The 26689-nt window shown below is 46.8% G+C and overlaps 1 protein-coding gene across 3 annotated transcripts in view; it reads right to left on the bottom strand.

The window, feature by feature from the left end:
* The window catches only part of LOC140739680 (sodium/iodide cotransporter-like), a 256000-nt gene that overhangs the window by 16015 nt on the left and 213296 nt on the right, over window positions 1-26689 (bottom strand). For all 3 annotated transcript variants that reach the window (XM_073068058.1, XM_073068059.1, XM_073068060.1), the window contains one exon: window positions 7751-7851. In XM_073068058.1, the coding sequence (XP_072924159.1) occupies window positions 7751-7851 (101 nt within the window). The remainder of the gene's footprint in view (window positions 1-7750; window positions 7852-26689) is intronic.

Below are 26689 nucleotides of genomic sequence, written 5' to 3'. Positions count from 1 at the left end.
CAACCTATTCTCGTAAGGCTTGCTCCCCAATCCAGGCAACATCCTTGTAAATCTCCCCTGCATCCTTTCTATGGCTTCCACATCCTTCCTGTAGTGAGCAGACTAGAACTGAGCACAGTACTCCAAGTGAGGTCTGACCAGGACCTACATAGCTGCAACATTACCTCTCGGTTCCTAAACTCAGTCCTACGATTGATGAAGGCCAATGCACCGTATACTTTCTTAACCACAGAGTCAACCTGACTCAATGGGCCAAATAACCTCATTCTGCTCCTATATCTTATGGTCTTATGGTCTAATACCATACTAACACTGTGTGAGAGAGATGATGGCTATTTCTGTAATAAACACAGTAACACTGTGTTTACTAGGCTAGGTCTGTGAGAGAGACAATGGATTTACTTGCAAGAGGAAAAGAAACGAACAAGGATGGGCCATGTGTGAGAGAAACCATGGATATGCCTGTAATAACCAAACTAACACTGATGGGCCGGGTGAGTGAGAGATGATGGATATCCCTGTAATAACCATGCTTACACTGATGGGCCGAGTGTGTGAGAGACGATGGATATCCCTGTAATAACCGTGCTCACACTGATGGGCCAGGTGTGAGAGATGATCAATATCCCTATAATAACCATGCTCACACTGATGGGTCGGGCGTGTGTGATACGATGGATATCCCTATAATAACCCTGCTCATACTAATGGGTCAAGAGTGTGAGAGATGGCAGATGTTCATTTTATAGCCGTACCAACACTGATGGGCTGAGTCTGTGAGACCCATCCAATATCACTGTAAGAACCTTGATCTCACTGATGGACCAGGTGTGTGAGAGATTATGGATATCTGTGCAAAAACAACACTAACACTGATGGGATCAGTTTGTAAGACATGACTAATATCCCAGTAATAACCATACTAACACTGATGGGTCACATGTGTGACAGATGTTGGTTATCCCTGAAGTAAACATACTAACTCTGATGGGCTGGTTATGTGAGATGATCGATATCTCTATAATAACCTTGCTAACTCTGATGGGCCCGCTGTGTGAGAGACGATTGATATCATAAGGCCATAAGCCTATAAGATATAGGCCATTTGGCCCATCAAGCCTGCTCTGTCATTCAATCATGGGCTGATCCAATTCTTCCAGTCATCCCCAATCCCCTTCCTGCCATACCCTTTAATGTCCTGGCTAATCAAGAACATATCTATCTCTGCCTTAAATGCACCCAATGACTTGGCCTTCACAGCCATTCATGGCAACAAATTTCACAGATTTACCACTATCTGACTAAAGTAATTTCTCTGCACCTCTGTTATAAATGGACATCCTTCAATCCTGAAGTCGTGCCCTCTTATCCTACAATCCCTGAACAATGGGAAAAAACTTTGCCATATCTAATCTGTTCAGGCCTTTTAACATTTGGAATGTTTCTGAGATCCCTCCTCATTCTCCTGAACTCCAGGGAATACAGCCCAAGAGATGTCAGACATTCCTCATATGGTAACCCCTTCATTCCTGGAATAATTCTCGTGAATCTTCTCTGAACCCTCTCCAATGTCAGAATATCCTTTCTAAAATAAGGAGACCAAAACTGCACACAATACTCCAAGTGTGGTCTCACGAGTGCCTTACAGAGTCTCAACATCACATCCCTGCTCTCATATTCTATACCTCTAGAAATGAATGCAACATTGCATTCGCCTTCTTCACTACCGACTCAACCTGGAGCTTAACCTTTAGGGTATCCTGCACAAAGACTCCCAAGTCCCTTTGCATCTCTGCATTTTGAATTCTCTCCTCATCTAAATGTCTGCCCATTTATTTCTTCCACCAAAGTGCCTGACAATACACTTTCCAACTTTGTTTTTCATTTGCCACTTCTGTGCCCATTCCCCTAAACTATCTAAGACTCTTTGTTTCCTCAACACTACCCACTCCACCACTAATCTTTGTATCATCAGCAAAGTTAGACACAATTCATAGCTCAAATTATTGACATACATCGTAAAATGCAGCAGGCCCTGCACCGACCACTGTGGAACTCCACTGGTAACCGGCAGCCAGACAGAATATTACCACTCTCTGTTTTCTGGCTATCAGCCAATGCTGCACCCATGCTAGTAACTTCCCTGTAATTCCATGGGCTCTTATTTTGCTAAGCAGCCTCATGTGCGGCACCTTGTCAAAGGTCTTCTGAAAATCCAAGTACACCACATCTACTACATCTCCTTTGTCTACCCTGCTTGTAATTTCCTCAAAAAATTGCAGTAGGTTAGTCAGGCAGGATTTTCCTTTCAGGAAACCATGCTGGCCTTGGCCTATCTTGTCATGTGCCTCCAGGTACTCCGTAATCTCATCCCTGACAATCGATTCCAACAACCTCCCAACCACTGATGTCAGGCTAACAGGTCTATAGTTTCCTTTCTGCTGCCTCCCACCCTTCTTAAATTGCAGAGTAACATTTGCAATTTTCCAGTCATCTGGTACAATGCCAGAATCTACTGATTCTTGAAAGGTCATCATAAATGCCTTTGCAATCTCTCCAGCTACTTCCTTCAGAACCTGAGCATGCATTCCATCAGGTCCAAGAGATTTATCCACCCTCAGAAGACACCTTCTCAGACATAATTTTCACTGCACATACTTCAATTCCCTGACACTCTTGAATGTCCGGTATACTGCAGATGTCTTCCACTGTGAAGACTGATGCAAAATATGCATTCAGTTCCTCTGCCAGCTCTGCATCTCTCATTACAATATCTCCAGTGTCATTTTCTATTGGTTCTATATCTACCCTCAACTCTCTTTTACCATTTATATACTTAAAAAAGCTTTGAACATCTTCTTTGATATTAGTCATCAGCTTCCTTTCATAATTCATCTTTTCCTTCCTAATGACCTTCTTAGTTTCTTTCTGCAAGATTTTAAAAGCTTCCCAATCCTTTACCTTCCCACTAGCTTTGGCTTCCTTGTATGCCCTTTCTTTTGCTTTTACTTTGGCTCCGACATAACTTGTTAGCCACTGTAGTATCCTTCTTCCATTTTTGAAAATTTCTTCTTATTTGGAAAATATCTGTCTTGCACTTCCCTCATTTTTTGCAGAAACTCCAGCCATTGTTGCTCTGCTGTCCTTCCTGCTAGTGTCCCTTTCCAGTCAACTTTGGCCAGTTCCCCTCTCATGCTAATGTAATTTCCTTTATTCCACTGAAATATTGACACATTGGATTTTAGTTTCTCCTTCTCAAATTTCAAAGTGAACTAGATCATATTGTGGTCACTGTTCCCTAAGGGTTCCTCAACCTCAAGCTCTCATATCAGCTCCGGATCATTGCATAACACCCAATCCAGCACAGCCAATCCCCTAGTGGACTCAACAACAAGCTGTTCTAAAAGTTCTACAAATTCTCTCTCGAGGTCCAGTACTGGCCTGGTTTTCCCAATCCACTTTCATGTTAAAATCCCCAACGATTATCATGACATTGCCCTTCCAACATGCCTTTTCTATATCCTGCTATAATTTGTAATCCACATCAACTGTCTTTAGAGTCCTTTTACCCTTGCCATTTCTTAACTCAACCCATAGAGTCTCTACATCTTCTGATTCTATGTCATCCCTTTCTAATGATTTAATATTATTTCTTATATACAGGGCCACAACACCCCCTCTGCCTACTAATCTTTCTGATACACCATATATCCATGGATGTTCATCTCCCAATGGCAGCCATCCTTTAACCAAGTTTCAGAGATGGCCACAACGTCATACTTGCCAATCTGTAGATGAATTTCAAGATTGTCAATTTTATTTCTTTTGTAGCATGCATTCAAATATAAACCTTTCAGTCCAATATTTATTGCTGTCTGTTTTTACTACACCACACATCTATTGCCCTGTAACTCGTCCCACTGGCTGTGATTATGCCTCTCCTGCCTGTTCTTTCTATCATCTCTGTTGCACATCATCTTTGATTTATTTCTGTTTTTCCCTTCCACAGCCCTATCACTCTGGTTCCCATCCCCTTGCCAAATTAGTTTAAACCCTCCCTAACAGCTCTATTAAACCTGCCTGCTTGGATATTGGACACCTTTGGGTTCAGGTGTAACCCTTCCTTTTTGTACAGGTCATACCTCCCCCAGAAGAGGCCCCAATGATCCAGGAATCTGAACCCCTTGCCCACTACACCAGTCTCTCAGCCACATATTAATATGCCTGATCATGTGCTCGTTAGCATGTGACAGAGGCAGGAATCCTGAGATTACTACCCTAGAGATCCTGCTTTTCAACTTCCTACCCAGCTCCCTGAATTCTCTCTTCAGGACCTCCTCCCTTTTTCTACCTATGTCATTGGTACCAGTGTCTACCAAGACTTCCGGCTGTTCACCCTCTCCCTTCAGAATACTCTGCACCCAATCCGAGACATCCCATACCCTGAGGCAACACACCATGCTGACAGAACCTTCTGTCTGTTCCCCTCAGTATGGAATCCCCTATGACTACCGCATTCCTCATCTTCCTCTTTCCCTTCTGTACCGCCGAGCCAGGCTCAGTGCCAGAGACCCGATCGCCGTGGTTGTCCTCTGTCAGGTCACCCATCTCAACAGCATCCTAAATGAGATAATGATTACTGAGGGAGATGGCCACGAGGACGACTCTGAGGATGATTGCTGTAATAACCTTGCTGACTTTGATGGGCAGCTGTGTGAGAGACAAAGGATATCACTGCAGTGACCAGATTAACTATCTGACGGTTGTATCTGAAAAGAGGACGCTGTCCAAGTTGCATGCCATCTTGGACAATGTCTCCCATCCACTCCATGATGTACTGATTGGGCACAGGAGTACATTCAGCCAGAGACTCATTCCACCGAGATGCAACACTGAGCGTCATAGGAAGTCATTCCTGCCTGTGGCCATCAAACTTTACAACCCCTCCCTTGGAGTGTCAGACACCCTGAGCCAATAGGCTGGTCCTGGACTGGTTTCCACTTGGCATAATTTACTTATTATTATTTAATCATTTATGGTTTTATATTGCTATATTTCTACACTGTTCTTGGTTGGTGCGACTGTAACGAAACCCAATTTCCCTCAGGATCAATAAAGTATGTCTGTCTGTCTAACACTGATGGGCCCGGTGTGTGACTGATGATGGACATCCCTGTAATAACCATTCTACAATTGATGGGCCAAATGTTGGAGACACAATCAATATCACTGTAATAACCATAATGACACTGATGGGCCGGGAATGTGAAAGATGATGGACATCACTACAATACGCATAGTAACACTGATGGGCCAGGTGGATATCTTTGTAATAATTCAATTAATACTGATGGGCCATGTGTGTGAGAGACCATGGATATCCCTGTAATAACCATGCTCACTCTGATGTGCCAGATGTATGAGAGACCATGGATATCACAGTAATAACTATACTAGCAGTGATGAGCTGGGTGTGTATACTACTAATAACCCAACTAACCCTGATGCGTGGGGTGTGTGAGAGACATTCAATATCCCTGTAGTAACCATAATGACACTGAATGGCTGGGTGTGTGAGAGACAATCGATTTTCCTGTGATAATCATACTAACACTGACTGGCAGGGTGCGTATGATCAGTGTCCTTGTAATAACCATCCTAACACAGATAGATGGTGTGTCTGATTAATGATGGATATCCTGCAATAATCATAAAAGCACTGATGGGCTGACTGTGTGAGAGACAATGGATATCACTGTAATAAATGCAACATCTGTGATGACTGAGTGTGTGAGGGACAATGGATAACACTGTAATAAACGTACTAACACTGATGGACTGGGTGTGTGACAAGATGACCAAAATCCTGTAATAACCTTGCTAACACTGATGGGCCAGATGTGTAAGAGACGACGGATATCCCTGTAATTACCATGTTAACATTGATGGGCCAGATGTGTGAGAGATGATCAATATCCTGCTGATAGCCAAACTAACACTGATCGGCTAGTGTGTGGGAACTGATGGATATCCTCTCATTTTCAAACCCTGACTGCTACGGGTGGAAGTTCCCATTTGCTTCAAAAAGGTAACAATTATACTAATGCCTAAGAAGAATAATGTGAGCTGCCTTAATAACTATTAATAGCACTCACATCTACAGTGATGAAATGTTTTGAGAGGTTGGTCATGACGAGTCTGAACTCTTGCCTCAGCAAGGACCTGGACCCATTGCAATTTGGCTATCGCCACAATAGGTCAATGGCAGATGCAATCTCAATGGCTCTCCACATGGCTTTAGACCACCTGGACAGCACAAACACTTATGTCAGGATGCTGTTCATCGACTACAGCTCAGCATTTGATGCCATCATTCCCACAATCCTGATTGAGAAGTTGCAGAACCTGGGCCTCTGTACCTCCCTCTGCAATTGGATCTTTGACTTCTTAACTAGAAGACTGCAATCTGTGCAGATTGGTGATAACATATCCTCCTCTTTGACAATAACAATGATGGACCTCAGGGGTGTGTGCTTAGCCCACTGATCTACTTTGTATATACACATGACTGTGTGCCTAGGCATAGCTCAAATACCATCTATAAATTTGCTGACAATACAACCATTGATGGTAGAATCTCAGGTGGTGATGAGAGGGCATACAGGAGTGAGATATGCCAACTAGTGGAGTGGTGTCACAGCAGCGACCTGGCACTCAACGTCTGTAAGATGAAAATAGCTGATTGTGGACTTCTGGAAGGGTAAGATGAAGGAACACATACCAATCCTCATAGAGGGATCAGAAGTGGAGAGAGTGAGCAGCTTCAAGTTGCTGGGTGTCAAGATCTCTGAGGATCTAACCTGGTCCCAACATATCAATGTAGTTATAAAGAAGGCAAGACAGTGACTATACTTCATTAGGAGTTTGAAGAGATTTGGTATGTCAACAAATACACTCAAAAACTTCTATAGATGTACTGTGGAGAGCATTCTGACAGGCTGCATCACTGTCTGGTATGGAGGGGCTACTGCACAGGACTGAAAGAAACTACAGAAGGTTGTAAACATATTCGGCTCCATCTTGGGTACTAGCCCTCAAAGTATCCAGGACGTCTTCAGGGAGTGGTGTCTCAGAAAAGTAGTGTCCATTATTAAGGACCTCCAGCACCCAGGGCATGCCCTTTTCTCACTGTAAGAGGTACACAAGCCTGAAAGCACACACTCAGTGATTCAGGAACAGCTTCTTCCCCTCTGCCATCTGATTCCTAAATGGATATTGAACCCCTGGACACTACCTGACTTAATATATAGTATTACTGTTTTTTGCACAATTTGTAATCTATTCAATATACGTATACTAGAATTGATTTACATATTTATTTATTATTGTTATTATTATTTTATATTGTGTTTTTTTTCTTCTGTATTATGTATTGCATTGAACTACTGCTGCTAAGTTAACAGATTTCACATCACGTCCCAGTGATAATAAACCTGATTCTGATCCCTTTAATAACCAGACTAACACTGATGGGCCAGGTAGGTGAGAGATGACGGATGTCCCTGTAATAATCAGACTAACACAGATAGGTTGGGTGTGTGAGAGATGATGGATATCCTTATCATAACCAGACTGACACTGAATGGCTCAATGTGACAGAGGATGGATATCACTGTAATAACCATAGTAACACTGATCGACTGGGTGTGTAAGTGAAAAACATAATCACCATGCCACAGATGGAACTTACATATTTGAATGGTATTTCCTCAGTCTCTTCACAAACTGGTTTCCCTTTAAACAGATCCCACCAGAGGAGACCATTGGCAATGTCTTCTCTCATTGTCGGCCCTAAGTAGCGAGTGAATTATGAAACATCACTTATTTATACAAATAAAGACAATCCCACTGAAGACAGTAACATCACCCTAAATCTCCCAGTGAAACTGGTTCCATCATTCCCAATCTGCCCCACTGAAACACATCACACCCATCTCAAACTCTCCCACTGAAACCATCACACTAGTCCTAAACTCCCCACTGAAACTCATCAAACCAGTCCCAAACACCCCACTGAAACCATCACACAAATCCCAAAACCCCCCACTGAAACCATCACGTCAGTCCCAAACTCCCCACTGAAACCATCACACCAGTCCCAAACTCCCCTCTGAAACTCATCATACCAGCCTCAAACACCAGATTAAAACCGTTACACCAGTCAAGTCAAGTCAAGTCAAGACACTTTTTATTGTCATTTCGACCATAACTGCTGGTACAGTACACAATAAAAACGAGACAACATTTTTCAGGACCATGGTGTTACATGACACAGTACAAAAATTAGACGTAAAAAAACAACACAGAAAAAACTACACTAGACTACAGACCTATCCAGGACTTCATAAAGTGCACAAAACAGTGCAGGCATTACAATAAATAATAAACAAGACAATAGGGCAGTAAGGAGTCAGTCCAGGCTCTGGGTATTGAGGAGTCGGATAGCTTGGGGGAAGAAACTGTTACATAGTCTGGACGTGAGAGCCCGAATGCTTCGGTGCCTTTTCCCAGACGGCAGGAGGGAGAAGAGTTTGTATGAGTGGTGCATGGGGTCCTTCATAATGCTGTTTGCTTTGCGGATGCAGCATGTAGTGTAAATGTCCATAATGGCGGGAAGAGAGACCCCAATGATCTTCTCAGCTGACCTCACTATCCACTGCAGGGTCTTGCAATCTGAGATGGTACAATTTCCGAATCAGGTAGCGATGCAGCTACTCAGGATGCTCTCAATACAACCCCTGTACAATGTGATGAGGATGGGGGGTGGGAGATGGACTTTCCTCAGCCTTCGCAGAAAGTAGATATGCTGCTGGGCTTTCTTTGTTATGATGCTGGTGTTGAGGGACCAGGTGAGATTCTCCGCCAAGTGAACACCAAGAAATTTGGTGCTCTTAATGATCTCTACTGAGGAGCCGTCGATGTTCAGTGGAGAGTGGTGGCTCCATGCCCTCCTGAAGTCAACAACCATCTCTTTTGTTTTGTTCACATTCAGAGACAGGTTGTTGGCTGTGCACCAGTCCGTTAGCCACTGCACCTCTTCTCTGTAAGCTGACTCGTTGGTCTTGCAGATGAGACCCACCATGGTCATGTCATCGGCGAACTTGATGATGTGGTTCAAGCTGTGTGTTGCAGCACAGTCATGGGTCAGCAGAGTGAACAGCAATGGACTGAGCACACAGCCCTGGGGGGTCCCCGTGCTCAGTGATATGGTGTTGGAGTTGCTGCCTCTGATCTGGACTGACTGAGGTCTCACAGTCAAGAAGTCTAGTATCCAGTTGCAGAGGGAGGTGTTCAGGCCCAGGAGGCTCAGCTTTCCAGTCAGTTTCTGAGAGATGATTGTGTTGAATGCTAAACTGAGGTCTATGAACAGCATTCGAACGTACGTGTCTTTTTTGTCCAGCTGGGTTTGGGCCAGGTGCAGGGTGATGGTAATGGCGTCGTCTGTTGAGCGGTTGGGGTGCTACGCAAACGGCAGGGGGTCCAATGAGGGGGGCAGCAGAGTCTCGACGTGCCACATGATGAGACTCTCGAAACACTCTCTCCACTGAAGCCATCACACCAGTCCAAAACACCGCACTGAAACTACCACACCACTCCCATTCTCCCCCACTGAAACAATCACACCAGTTCCATTCTCCCCGACTGAAACCATCACATTCGTCTCAAACACCCCACTGAAACCTTCGTGGCAGTTCCATTCTCCTCCAATGAAACCATCACAACAGTCCCAAACTCCCCAACTGAAATTCATCACACTAGTTCCAAACACCCCATGAAGATCATCACACCAGACCCAAACTCACCACTGAAACTCATCACACCAGTCCCAAACTACCCACCAAAACTCATCACACCAGTACCAAACTTCCCACCGAAACTCATCATACCAGTCCCAAACTCTCTCACTGAAACCATCACAACAGTCCTATTCTCCCGCACTGAAACCATTACACCAGTCCCAAACTCCCCAACTAAAACTCATCACACCAGTCCCATTCTCCCCTTCTAAATCTAATCACACAAATCTCTAACACCCCACTCAAACCATCACACCAGTCCCAAACTCCCCACTGACACAATCACACCAGTTCCACTCTCCCCGATTGAAGCCATCACACTAGTCCAAAACACCCCACTGACACTCATTACACCAGTCCCAAACTCCCCTCTGAACCTCATCGTACCAAACACCAGATTAAAGCCCTCACATGTCCCAAACACCCCACTGAAACTCATCACACCATCCCAAACTCCCAACTGAAACTCATCATACCAGTCCCATTCTCCCCCACTGAAACTCATCACACCATCCCAAACTCCCCACTGAAACTCATCATACCAGTCCCATTCTCCCCCACTGAAACTCATCATACCAGTCCCATTCTCCCCCACTGAAACTCATCACACCATCCCAAACTCCCCACTGAAACTCATCATACCAGTCCCATTCTCCCCCACTGAAACTCATCATACCAGTCCTAAACTCCCCACTGAAACTCATCACACCATCCCAAACTCCCCACTGAAACTCATCATACCAGTCCCATTCTCCCCCACTGAAACTCATCACACCAGTCCTAAACTCCCCTCTGAAACTCATCATGAGTCTCAAACACCAGATTAAAACCGTCACAACAGTCCCACTCTCCCCCAATGAAACAATCACACCAGTCCCATTTTACCCCACTGAAACTCATCACATCAGTACCAAACACCCCATTTAAACCATCACACAAGACCCATTCTCCCCCAATGAAACCATCACACCAGTCCCATTCTCCCCCACTGAAACTCATCACACCAGTCCCAAAGTCCTGCACTGAAACCATCATACCAGTCTCAAACATCCCACTGAAACTCATCACACCAGTCCCAAATACCTGACTGAAACTCATCACACCAGTACCAAACACCCCACTGAAACCATCACACCAGTCCCATTCTCCCCCAATGAAACCATCACACCAGTCTCAAACATCCCACTGAAACTCAACACACCAGTCCCAAATACCTGACTGAAACTCATCACACCAGTACCAAACACCCCACTGAAACCATCACACCAGTCCCATTCTCCCCCAATGAAACCATCACACCAGTCTCAAACATCCCACTGAAACTCATCACACCAGTCCCAAATACCTGACTGAAACACATCACACCAGTACCAAACACCCCATTGAAACCATCACACCAGTCCCATTCTCCCCCAATGAAACCATCACACCAGTCTCAAACATCCCACTGAAACTCATCACACCAGTCCCAAATATCTGACTGAAACTCATCACACCAGTACCAAACACCCCACTAAAACCATCACACCAGTCCCACTCTCCCCCAATGAAACCATCACACCAGTCCCATTTTCCCCCACTGAAACTCATCACATCAGTACCAAACACCCCATTGAAACCATCACACCAGTCCCATTCTCCCCCAATGAAACCATCACACCACTCCCATTCTCCCCCACTGAAACAATCACACCAGTTCCATTCTCCCCGACTGAAACCATCACATCCGTCACAAACACCCCACTGAAACCATCGTGGCAGTTCCATTCTCCTCCAATGAAACCATCACAACAGTCCCAAACTCCCCAACTGAAATTCATCACACTAGTTCCAAACACCCCATGAAGATCATCACACCAGACCCAAACTCACCACTGAAACTCATCATACCAGTCCCATTCTCCCCCACTGAAACTCATCACACCATCCCAAACTCCCCACTGAAACTCATCATACAAGTCCCATTCTCCCCCAATGAAACCATCACACCAGTCTCAAACACCCCACTGAAACTCATCACACCAGTCCCAAATACCTGACTGAAACTCATCACACCAGTACCAAACACCCCACTGAAACCATCACACCAGTCCCACTCTCCCCCAATGAAACCATCACACCAGTCCCATTTCCCCCACTGAAACTCATCACATCAGTACCAAACAACCCATTGAAACCATCACACCAGTCCCGTTCTCCCCCAATGAAACCATCACACCAGTCCCATTCTCCCCCACTGAAACTCATCACACCAGTCCCAAAGTCCTGCACTGAAACCATCATACCAGTCTCAAACACCCCACTGAAACTCATCACACCAGTCGCAAATACCTGACTGAAACTCATCACACCAGTACCAAACACCCCACTGAAACCATCACACCAGTCCCATTCTCCCCCAATGAAACCATCACACCAGTCCCATTTTCCCGCACTGAAACTCATCACATCAGTACCAAACACCCCATTGAAACCATCACACCAGTCCCATTCTCCCCCAATGAAACCATCACACGAGTCCCATTCTCCCCCACTGAAACTCATCACACCAGTCCCAAAGTCCTGCACTGAAACCATCATACCAGTCTCAAACACCCCACTGAAACTCATCACACCAGTCCCAAAGTCCTGCACTGAAACCATCATACCAGTCTCAAACACCCCACTGAAACTCATCACACCAGTCCCAAATACCTGACTGAAACTCATCACACCAGTACCAAACACCCCACTGAAACCATCACACCAGTCCCATTCTCCCCCAATGAAACCATCACACCAGTCTCAAACATCCCACTGAAACTCATCACACCAGTCCCAAATACCTGACTGAAACTCATCACACCAGTACCAAACACCCCACTGAAACCATCACACCAGTCCCATTCTCCCACAATGAAACCATCACACCAGTCTCAAACATCCCACTGAAACTCATCACACTAGTCCCAAATATCTGACTGAAACTCATCACACCAGTACCAAACACCCCACTAAAACCATCACACCAGTCCCACTCTCCCCCAATGAAACCATCACACCAGTCCCATTTTCCCCCACTGAAACTCATCACATCAGTACCAAACACCCCATTGAAACCATCACACCAGTCCCATTCTCCCCCAATGAAACCATCACAACACTCCCATTCTCCCCCACTGAAACAATCACACCAGTTCCATTCTCCCCGACTGAAACCATCACATCCGTCACAAACACCCCACTGAAACCATCGTGGCAGTTCCATTCTCCTCCAATGAAACCATCACAACAGTCCCAAACTCCCCAACTGAAATTCATCACACTAGTTCCAAACACCCCATGAAGATCATCACACCAGACCCAAACTCACCACTGCAACTCATCATACCAGTCCCATTCTCCCCCACTGAAACTCATCACACCATCCCAAACTCCCCACTGTAACTCATCATACCAGTCCCATTCTCCCCCAATGAAACCATCACACCAGTCTCAAACACCCCACTGAAACTCATCACACCAGTCCCAAATACCTGACTGAAACTCATCACACCAGTACCAAACACCCCACTGAAACCATCACACCAGTCCCACTCTCCCCCAATGAAACCATCACACCAGTCCCATTTCCCCCACTGAAACTCATTACATCAGTACCAAACAACCCATTGAAACCATCACACCAGTCCCGTTCTCCCCCAATGAAACCATCACACCAGTCCCATTCTCCCCCACTGAAACTCATCACACCAGTCCCAAAGTCCTGCACTGAAACCATCATACCAGTCTCAAACACCCCACTGAAACTCATCACACCAGTCCCAAATACCTGACTGAAACTCATCACACCAGTACCAAACACCCCACTGAAACCATCACACCAGTCCCATTCTCCCCCAATGAAACCAGCACACAAGTCCCATTTTCCCCCACTGAAACTCATCACATCAGTACCAAACACCCCATTGAAACCATCACACCAGTCCCATTCTCCCCCAATGAAACCATCACACCAGTCCCATTCTCCCCCACTGAAACTCATCACACCAGTCCCAAAGTCCTGCACTGAAACCATCATACCAGTCTCAAACACCCCACTGAAACTCATCACACCAGTCCCAAAGTCCTGCACTGAAACCATCATACCAGTCTCAAACACCCCACTGAAACTCATCACACCAGTCCCAAATACCTGACTGAAACTCATCACACCAGTACCAAACACCCCACTGAAACCATCACACCAGTCCCATTCTCCCCCAATGAAACCATCACACCAGTCTCAAACATCCCACTGAAACTCATCACACCAGTCCCAAATACCTGACTGAAACTCATCACACCAGTACCAAACACCCCACTGAAACCATCACACCAGTCCCATTCTCCCACAATGAAACCATCACACCAGTCTCAAACATCCCACTGAAACTCATCACACCAGTCCCAAATATCTGACTGAAACTCATCACACCAGTACCAAACACCCCACTAAAACCATCACACCAGTCCCACTCTCCCCCAATGAAACCATCACACCAGTCTCAAACATCCCACTGAAACTCATCACACCAGTCCCAAATACCTGACTGAAACTCATCACACCAGTACCAAACACCCCACTGAAACCATCACACCAGTCCCATTCTCCCACAATGAAACCATCACACCAGTCTCAAACATCCCACTGAAACTCATCACACCAGTCCCAAATATCTGACTGAAACTCATCACACCAGTACCAAACACCCCACTAAAACCATCACACAAGTCCCACTCTCCCCCAATGAAACCATCACACCAGTCCCATTTTCCCCCACTGAAACTCATCACATCAGTACCAAACACCCCATTGAAACCATCACACCAGTCCCATTCTCCCCCAATGAAACCATCACAACACTCCCATTCTCCCCCACTGAAACAATCACACCAGTTCCATTCTCCCCGACTGAAACCATCACATCCGTCACAAACACCCCACTGAAACCATCGTGGCAGTTCCATTCTCCTCCAATGAAACCATCACAACAGTCCCAAACTCCCCAACTGAAATTCATCACACTAGTTCCAAACACCCCATGAAGATCATCACACCAGACCCAAACTCACCACTGCAACTCATCATACCAGTCCCATTCTCCCCCACTGAAACTCATCACACCATCCCAAACTCCCCACTGTAACTCATCATACCAGTCCCATTCTCCCCCAATGAAACCATCACACCAGTCTCAAACACCCCACTGAAACTCATCACACCAGTCCCAAATACCTGACTGAAACTCATCACACCAGTACCAAACACCCCACTGAAACCATCACACCAGTCCCACTCTCCCCCAATGAAACCATCACACCAGTCCCATTTCCCCCACTGAAACTCATTACATCAGTACCAAACAACCCATTGAAACCATCACACCAGTCCCGTTCTCCCCCAATGAAACCATCACACCAGTCCCATTCTCCCCCACTGAAACTCATCACACCAGTCCCAAAGTCCTGCACTGAAACCATCATACCAGTCTCAAACACCCCACTGAAACTCATCACACCAGTCCCAAATACCTGACTGAAACTCATCACACCAGTACCAAACACCCCACTGAAACCATCACACCAGTCCCATTCTCCCCCAATGAAACCAGCACACCAGTCCCATTTTCCCCCACTGAAACTCATCACATCAGTACCAAACACCCCATTGAAACCATCACACCAGTCCCATTCTCCCCCAATGAAACCATCACACCAGTCCCATTCTCCCCCACTGAAACTCATCACACCAGTCCCAAAGTCCTGCACTGAAACCATCATACCAGTCTCAAACACCCCACTGAAACTCATCACACCAGTCCCAAAGTCCTGCACTGAAACCATCATACCAGTCTCAAACACCCCACTGAAACTCATCACACCAGTCCCAAATACCTGACTGAAACTCATCACACCAGTACCAAACACCCCACTGAAACCATCACACCAGTCCCATTCTCCCCCAATGAAACCATCACACCAGTCTCAAACATCCCACTGAAACTCATCACACCAGTCCCAAATACCTGACTGAAACTCATCACACCAGTACCAAACACCCCACTGAAACCATCACACCAGTCCCATTCTCCCACAATGAAACCATCACACCAGTCTCAAACATCCCACTGAAACTCATCACACCAGTCCCAAATATCTGACTGAAACTCATCACACCAGTACCAAACACCCCACTAAAACCATCACACCAGTCCCACTCTCCCCCAATGAAACCATCACACCAGTCCCATTTTCCCCCACTGAAACTCATCACATCAGTACCAAACACCCCATTGAAACCATCACACCAGTCCCATTCTCCCCCAATGAAACCATCACAACACTCCCATTCTCCCCCACTGAAACAATCACACCAGTTCCATTCTCCCCGACTGAAACCATCACATCCGTCACAAACACCCCACTGAAACCATCGTGGCAGTTCCATTCTCCTCCAATGAAACCATCACAACAGTCCCAAACTCCCCAACTGAAATTCATCACACTAGTTCCAAACACCCCATGAAGATCATCACACCAGACCCAAACTCACCACTGCAACTCATCATACCAGTCCCATTCTCCCCCACTGAAACTCATCACACCATCCCAAACTCCCCACTGTAACTCATCATACCAGTCCCATTCTCCCCCAATGAAACCATCACACCAGTCTCAAACACCCCACTGAAACTCATCACACCAGTCCCAAATACCTGACTGAAACTCATCACACCAGTACCAAACACCCCACTGAAACCATCACACCAGTCCCACTCTCCCCCAATGAAACCATCACACCAGTCCCATTTCCCCCACTGAAACTCATTACATCAGTACCAAACAACCCATTGAAACCATCACACCAGTCCCGTTCTCCCCCAATGAAACCATCACACCAGTCCCATTCTCCCCCACTGAAACTCATCACACCAGTCCCAAAGTCCTGCACTGAAACCATCATACCAGTCTCAAACACCCCACTGAAACTCATCACACCAGTCCCAAATACCTGACTGAAACTCATCACACCAGTACCAAACACCCCACTGAAACCATCACACCAGTCCCATTCTCCCCCAATGAAACCAGCACACCAGTCCCATTTTCCCCCACTGAAACTCATCACATCAGTACCAAACACCCCATTGAAACCATCACACCAGTCCCATTCTCCCCCAATGAAACCATCACACCAGTCCCATTCTCCCCCACTGAAACTCATCACACCAGTCCCAAAGTCCTGCACTGAAACCATCATACCAGTCTCAAACACCCCACTGAAACTCATCACACCAGTCCCAAAGTCCTGCACTGAAACCATCATACCAGTCTCAAACACCCCACTGAAACTCATCACACCAGTCCCAAATACCTGACTGAAACTCATCACACCAGTACCAAACACCCCACTGAAACCATCACACCAGTCCCATTCTCCCCCAATGAAACCATCACACCAGTCTCAAACATCCCACTGAAACTCATCACACCAGTCCCAAATACCTGACTGAAACTCATCACACCAGTACCAAACACCCCAATGAAACCATCACACCAGTCCCATTCTCCCCCAATGAAACCATCACACCAGTCTCAAACATCCCACTGAAACTCATCACACCAGTCCCAAATATCTGACTGAAACTCATCACACCAGTACCAAACACCCCACTAAAACCATCACACCAGTCCCACTCTCCCCCAATGAAACCATCACACCAGTCCCACTCTCCCCCAATGAAACCATCACACCAGTCCCATTTTCCCCCACTGAAACTCATCACATCAGTACCAAACACCCCATTGAAACCATCACACCAGTCCCATTCTCCCCCAATGAAACCATCACAACACTCCCATTCTCCCCCACTGAAACAATCACACCAGTTCCATTCTCCCCGACTGAAACCATCACATCCGTCACAAACACCCCAGTGAAACCATCGTGGCAGTTCCATTCTCCTCCAATGAAACCATCACAACAGTCCCAAACTCCCCAACTGAAATTCATCACACTAGTTCCAAACACCCCATGAAGATCATCACACCAGACCCAAACTCACCACTGCAACTCATCATACCAGTCCCATTCTCCCCCACTGAAACTCATCACACCATCCCAAACTCCCCACTGTAACTCATCATACCAGTCCCATTCTCCCCCAATGAAACCATCACACCAGTCTCAAACACCCCACTGAAACTCATCACACCAGTCCCAAATACCTGACTGAAACTCATCACACCAGTACCAAACACCCCACTGAAACCATCACACCAGTCCCACTCTCCCCCAATGAAACCATCACACCAGTCCCATTTCCCCCACTGAAACTCATTACATCAGTACCAAACAACCCACTGAAACTCATCACACCAGTCCCAAATACCTGACTGAAACTCATCACACCAGTACCAAACACCCCACTGAAACCATCACACCAGTCCCATTCTCCCCCAATGAAACCAGCACACCAGTCCCATTCTCCCCCACTGAAACTCATCACACCAGTCCCAAAGTCCTGCACTGAAACCATCATACCAGTCTCAAACACCCCACTGAAACTCATCACACCAGTCCCAAAGTCCTGCACTGAAACCATCATACCAGTCTCAAACACCCCACTGAAACTCATCACACCAGTCCCAAATACCTGACTGAAACTCATCACACCAGTACCAAACACCCCACTGAAACCATCACACCAGTCCCATTATCCCCCAATGAAACCATCACACCAGTCTCAAACATCCCACTGAAACTCATCACACCAGTCCCAAATATCTGACTGAAACTCCTCACACCAGTACCAAACACCCCACTAAAACCATCACACCAGTCCCACTCTCCCCCAATGAAACCATCACACCAGTCCCACTCTCCCCCAATGAAACCATCACACCAGTCCCATTTTCCCCCACTGAAACTCATCACATCAGTACCAAACACCCCATTGAAACCATCACACCAGTCCCATTCTCCCCCAATGAAACCATCACAACACTCCCATTCTCCCCCACTGAAACAATCACACCAGTTCCATTCTCCCCGACTGAAACCATCACATCCGTCACAAACACCCCAGTGAAACCATCGTGGCAGTTCCATTCTCCTCCAATGAAACCATCACAACAGTCCCAAACTCCCCAACTGAAATTCATCACACTAGTTCCAAACACCCCATGAAGATCATCACACCAGACCCAAACTCACCACTGCAACTCATCATACCAGTCCCATTCTCCCCCACTGAAACTCATCACACCATCCCAAACTCCCCACTGTAACTCATCATACCAGTCCCATTCTCCCCCAATGAAACCATCACACCAGTCTCAAACACCCCACTGAAACTCATCACACCAGTCCCAAATACCTGACTGAAACTCATCACACCAGTACCAAACACCCCACTGAAACCATCACACCAGTCCCACTCTCCCCCAATGAAACCATCACACCAGTCCCATTTCCCCCACTGAAACTCATTACATCAGTACCAAACAACCCACTGAAACTCATCACACCAGTCCCAAATACCTGACTGAAACTCATCACACCAGTACCAAACACCCCACTGAAACCATCACACCAGTCCCATTCTCCCCCAATGAAACCAGCACACCAGTCCCATTTTCCCCCACTGAAACTCATCACATCAGTACCAAACACCCCATTGAAACCATCACACCAGTCCCATTCTCCCCCAATGAAACCATCACACCAGTCCCATTCTCCCCCACTGAAACTCATCACACCAGTCCCAAAGTCCTGCACTGAAACCATCATACCAGTCTCAAACACCCCACTGAAACTCATCACACCAGTCCCAAAGTCCTGCACTGAAACCATCATACCAGTCTCAAACACCCCACTGAAACTCATCACACCAGTCCCAAATACCTGACTGAAACTCATCACACCAGTACCAAACACCCCACTGAAACCATCACACCAGTCCCATTCTCCCCCAATGAAACCATCACACCAGTCTCAAACATCCCACTGAAACTCATCACACCAGTCCCAAATACCTGACTGAAACTCATCACACCAGTACCAAACACCCCACTGAAACCATCACACCAGTCCCATTCTCCCACAATGAAACCATCACACCAGTCTCAAACATCCCACTGAAACTCATCACACCAGTCCCAAATATCTGACTGAAACTCATCACACCAGTACCAAACACCCCACTAAAACCATCACACCAGTCCCACTCTCCCCCAATGAAACCATCACACCAGTCTCAAACATCCCACTGAAACTCATCACACCAGTCCCAAATACCTGACTGAAACTCATCACACCAGTACCAAACACCCCACTGAAACCATCACACCAGTCCCATTCTCCCACAATGAAACCATCACACCAGTCTCAAACATCCCACTGAAACTCATCACACCAGTCCCAAATATCTGACTGAAACTCATCACACCAGTACCAAACACCCCACTAAAACCATCACACCAGTCCCACTCTCCCCCAATGAAACCATCACACCAGTCCCATTTTCCCCCACTGAAACTCATCACATCAGTACCAAACACCCCATTGAAACCATCACACCAGTCCCATTCTCCCCCAATGAAACCATCACAACACTCCCATTCTCCCCCACTGAAACAATCACACCAGTTCCATTCTCCCCGACTGAAACCATCACATCCGTCACAAACACCCCACTGAAACCATCGTGGCAGTTCCATTCTCCTCCAATGAAACCATCACAACAGTCCCAAACTCCCCAACTGAAATTCATCACACTAGTTCCAAACACCCCATGAAGATCATCACACCAGACCCAAACTCACCACTGCAACTCATCATACCAGTCCCATTCTCCCCCACTGAAACTCATCACACCATCCCAAACTCCCCACTGTAACTCATCATACCAGTCCCATTCTCCCCCAATGAAACCATCACACCAGTCTCAAACACCCCACTGAAACTCATCACACCAGTCCCAAATACCTGACTGAAACTCATCACACCAGTACCAAACACCCCACTGAAACCATCACACCAGTCCCACTCTCCCCCAATGAAACCATCACACCAGTCCCATTTCCCCCACTGAAACTCATTACATCAGTACCAAACAACCCATTGAAACCATCACACCAGTCCCGTTCTCCCCCAATGAAACCATCACACCAGTCCCATTCTCCCCCACTGAAACTCATCACACCAGTCCCAAAGTCCTGCACTGAAACCATCATACCAGTCTCAAACACCCCACTGAAACTCATCACACCAGTCCCAAATACCTGACTGAAACTCATCACACCAGTACCAAACACCCCACTGAAACCATCACACCAGTCCCATTCTCCCCCAATGAAACCAGCACACCAGTCCCATTTTCCCCCACTGAAACTCATCACATCAGTACCAAACACCCCATTGAAACCATCACACCAGTCCCATTCTCCCCCAATGAAACCATCACACCAGTCCCATTCTCCCCCACTGAAACTCATCACACCAGTCCCAAAGTCCTGCACTGAAACCATCATACCAGTCTCAAACACCCCACTGAAACTCATCACACCAGTCCCAAAGTCCTGCACTGAAACCATCATACCAGTCTCAAACACCCCACTGAAACTCATCACACCAGTCCCAAATACCTGACTGAAACTCATCACACCAGTACCAAACACCCCACTGAAACCATCACACCAGTCCCATTCTCCCCCAATGAAACCATCACACCAGTCTCAAACATCCCAATGAAACTCATCACACCAGTCCCAAATACCTGACTGAAACTCATCACACCAGTACCAAACACCCCACTGAAACCATCACACCAGTCCCATTCTCCCACAATGAAACCATCACACCAGTCTCAAACATCCCACTGAAACTCATCACACCAGTCCCAAATATCTGACTGAAACTCATCACACCAGTACCAAACACCCCACTAAAACCATCACACCAGTCCCACTCTCCCCCAATGAAACCATCACACCAGTCCCATTTTCCCCCACTGAAACTCATCACATCAGTACCAAACACCCCATTGAAACCATCACACCAGTCCCATTCTCCCCCAATGAAACCATCACACCAGTCCCATTCTCCCCCACTGAAACTCATCACACCAGTCCCAAAGTCCTGCACTGAAACCATCATACCAGTCTCAAACACCCCACTGAAACTCATCACACCAGTCCCAAAGTCCTGCACTGAAACCATCATACCAGTCTCAAACACCCCACTGAAACTCATCACACCAGTCCCAAATACCTGACTGAAACTCATCACACCAGTACCAAACACCCCACTGAAACCATCACACCAGTCCCATTCTCCCCCAATGAAACCATCACACCAGTCTCAAACATCCCAATGAAACTCATCACACCAGTCCCAAATACCTGACTGAAACTCATCACACCAGTACCAAACACCCCACTGAAACCATCACACCAGTCCCATTCTCCCACAATGAAACCATCACACCAGTCTCAAACATCCCACTGAAACTCATCACACCAGTCCCAAATATCTGACTGAAACTCATCACACCAGTACCAAACACCCCACTAAAACCATCACACCAGTCCCACTCTCCCCCAATGAAACCATCACACCAGTCCCATTTTCCCCCACTGAAACTCATCACATCAGTACCAAACACCCCATTGAAACCATCACACCAGTCCCATTCTCCCCCAATGAAACCATCACAACACTCCCATTCTCCCCACTGAAACAATCACACCAGTTCCATTCTCCCCGACTGAAACCATCACATCCGTCACAAACACCCCACTGAAACCATCGTGGCAGTTCCATTCTCCTCCAATGAAACCATCACAACAGTCCCAAACTCCCCAACTGAAATTCATCACACTAGTTCCAAACACCCCATGAAGATCATCACACCAGACCCAAACTCACCACTGCAACTCATCATACCAGTCCCATTCTCCCCCACTGAAACTCATCACACCATCCCAAACTCCCCACTGTAACTCATCATACCAGTCCCATTCTCCCCCAATGAAACCATCACACCAGTCTCAAACACCCCACTGAAACTCATCACACCAGTCCCAAATACCTGACTGAAACTCATCACACCAGTACCAAACACCCCACTGAAACCATCACACCAGTCCCACTCTCCCCCAATGAAACCATCACACCAGTCCCATTTCCCCCACTGAAACTCATTACATCAGTACCAAACAACCCATTGAAACCATCACACCAGTCCCGTTCTCCCCCAATGAAACCATCACACCAGTCCCATTCTCCCCCACTGAAACTCATCACACCAGTCCCAAAGTCCTGCACTGAAACCATCATACCAGTCTCAAACACCCCACTGAAACTCATCACACCAGTCCCAAATACCTGACTGAAACTCATCACACCAGTACCAAACACCCCACTGAAACCATCACACCAGTCCCATTCTCCCCCAATGAAACCAGCACACCAGTCCCATTTTCCCCCACTGAAACTCATCACATCAGTACCAAACACCCCATTGAAACCATCACACCAGTCCCATTCTCCCCCAATGAAACCATCACACCAGTCCCATTCTCCCCCACTGAAACTCATCACACCAGTCCCAAAGTCCTGCACTGAAACCATCATACCAGTCTCAAACACCCCACTGAAACTCATCACACCAGTCCCAAATACCTGACTGAAACTCATCACACCAGTACCAAACACCCCACTGAAACCATCACACCAGTCCCATTCTCCCCCAATGAAACCATCACACCAGTCTCAAACATCCCACTGAAACTCATCACACCAGTCCCAAATACCTGACTGAAACTCATCACACCAGTACCAAACACCCCAATGAAACCATCACACCAGTCCCATTCTCCCCCAATGAAACCATCACACCAGTCTCAAACATCCCACTGAAACTCATCACACCAGTCCCAAATATCTGACTGAAACTCATCACACCAGTACCAAACACCCCACTAAAACCATCACACCAGTCCCACTCTCCCCCAATGAAACCATCACACCAGTCCCACTCTCCCCCAATGAAACCATCACACCAGTCCCATTTTCCCCCACTGAAACTCATCACATCAGTACCAAACACCCCATTGAAACCATCACACCAGTCCCATTCTCCCCCAATGAAACCATCACAACACTCCCATTCTCCCCCACTGAAACAATCACACCAGTTCCATTCTCCCCGACTGAAACCATCACATCCGTCACAAACACCCCAGTGAAACCATCGTGGCAGTTCCATTCTCCTCCAATGAAACCATCACAACAGTCCCAAACTCCCCAACTGAAATTCATCACACTAGTTCCAAACACCCCATGAAGATCATCACACCAGACCCAAACTCACCACTGCAACTCATCATACCAGTCCCATTCTCCCCCACTGAAACTCATCACACCATCCCAAACTCCCCACTGTAACTCATCATACCAGTCCCATTCTCCCCCAATGAAACCATCACACCAGTCTCAAACACCCCACTGAAACTCATCACACCAGTCCCAAATACCTGACTGAAACTCATCACACCAGTACCAAACACCCCACTGAAACCATCACACCAGTCCCACTCTCCCCCAATGAAACCATCACACCAGTCCCATTTCCCCCACTGAAACTCATTACATCAGTACCAAACAACCCACTGAAACTCATCACACCAGTCCCAAATACCTGACTGAAACTCATCACACCAGTACCAAACACCCCACTGAAACCATCACACCAGTCCCATTCTCCCCCAATGAAACCAGCACACCAGTCCCATTTTCCCCCACTGAAACTCATCACATCAGTACCAAACACCCCATTGAAACCATCACACCAGTCCCATTCTCCCCCAATGAAACCATCACACCAGTCCCATTCTCCCCCACTGAAACTCATCACACCAGTCCCAAAGTCCTGCACTGAAACCATCATACCAGTCTCAAACACCCCACTGAAACTCATCACACCAGTCCCAAAGTCCTGCACTGAAACCATCATACCAGTCTCAAACACCCCACTGAAACTCATCACACCAGTCCCAAATACCTGACTGAAACTCATCACACCAGTACCAAACACCCCACTGAAACCATCACACCAGTCCCATTCTCCCCCAATGAAACCATCACACCAGTCTCAAACATCCCACTGAAACTCATCACACCAGTCCCAAATACCTGACTGAAACTCATCACACCAGTACCAAACACCCCACTGAAACCATCACACCAGTCCCATTCTCCCACAATGAAACCATCACACCAGTCTCAAACATCCCACTGAAACTCATCACACCAGTCCCAAATATCTGACTGAAACTCATCACACCAGTACCAAACACCCCACTAAAACCATCACACCAGTCCCACTCTCCCCCAATGAAACCATCACACCAGTCTCAAACATCCCACTGAAACTCATCACACCAGTCCCAAATACCTGACTGAAACTCATCACACCAGTACCAAACACCCCACTGAAACCATCACACCAGTCCCATTCTCCCACAATGAAACCATCACACCAGTCTCAAACATCCCACTGAAACTCATCACACCAGTCCCAAATATCTGACTGAAACTCATCACACCAGTACCAAACACCCCACTAAAACCATCACACCAGTCCCACTCTCCCCCAATGAAACCATCACACCAGTCCCATTTTCCCCCACTGAAACTCATCACATCAGTACCAAACACCCCATTGAAACCATCACACCAGTCCCATTCTCCCCCAATGAAACCATCACAACACTCCCATTCTCCCCCACTGAAACAATCACACCAGTTCCATTCTCCCCGACTGAAACCATCACATCCGTCACAAACACCCCACTGAAACCATCGTGGCAGTTCCATTCTCCTCCAATGAAACCATCACAACAGTCCCAAACTCCCCAACTGAAATTCATCACACTAGTTCCAAACACCCCATGAAGATCATCACACCAGACCCAAACTCACCACTGCAACTCATCATACCAGTCCCATTCTCCCCCACTGAAACTCATCACACCATCCCAAACTCCCCACTGTAACTCATCATACCAGTCCCATTCTCCCCCAATGAAACCATCACACCAGTCTCAAACACCCCACTGAAACTCATCACACCAGTCCCAAATACCTGACTGAAACTCATCACACCAGTACCAAACACCCCACTGAAACCATCACACCAGTCCCACTCTCCCCCAATGAAACCATCACACCAGTCCCATTTCCCCCACTGAAACTCATTACATCAGTACCAAACAACCCATTGAAACCATCACACCAGTCCCGTTCTCCCCCAATGAAACCATCACACCAGTCCCATTCTCCCCCACTGAAACTCATCACACCAGTCCCAAAGTCCTGCACTGAAACCATCATACCAGTCTCAAACACCCCACTGAAACTCATCACACCAGTCCCAAATACCTGACTGAAACTCATCACACCAGTACCAAACACCCCACTGAAACCATCACACCAGTCCCATTCTCCCCCAATGAAACCAGCACACCAGTCCCATTTTCCCCCACTGAAACTCATCACATCAGTACCAAACACCCCATTGAAACCATCACACCAGTCCCATTCTCCCCCAATGAAACCATCACACCAGTCCCATTCTCCCCCACTGAAACTCATCACACCAGTCCCAAAGTCCTGCACTGAAACCATCATACCAGTCTCAAACACCCCACTGAAACTCATCACACCAGTCCCAAAGTCCTGCACTGAAACCATCATACCAGTCTCAAACACCCCACTGAAACTCATCACACCAGTCCCAAATACC

The sequence above is a fragment of the Hemitrygon akajei genome, chromosome 16 (genome assembly GCF_048418815.1).
Source record: "Hemitrygon akajei chromosome 16, sHemAka1.3, whole genome shotgun sequence".
In the NCBI taxonomy this organism is placed as follows: Eukaryota; Metazoa; Chordata; class Chondrichthyes; order Myliobatiformes; family Dasyatidae; genus Hemitrygon; species Hemitrygon akajei.
The sequence above is the reverse complement of the archived record's forward strand: the minus strand, read 5'-3'. Positions and strand labels throughout refer to the sequence as shown.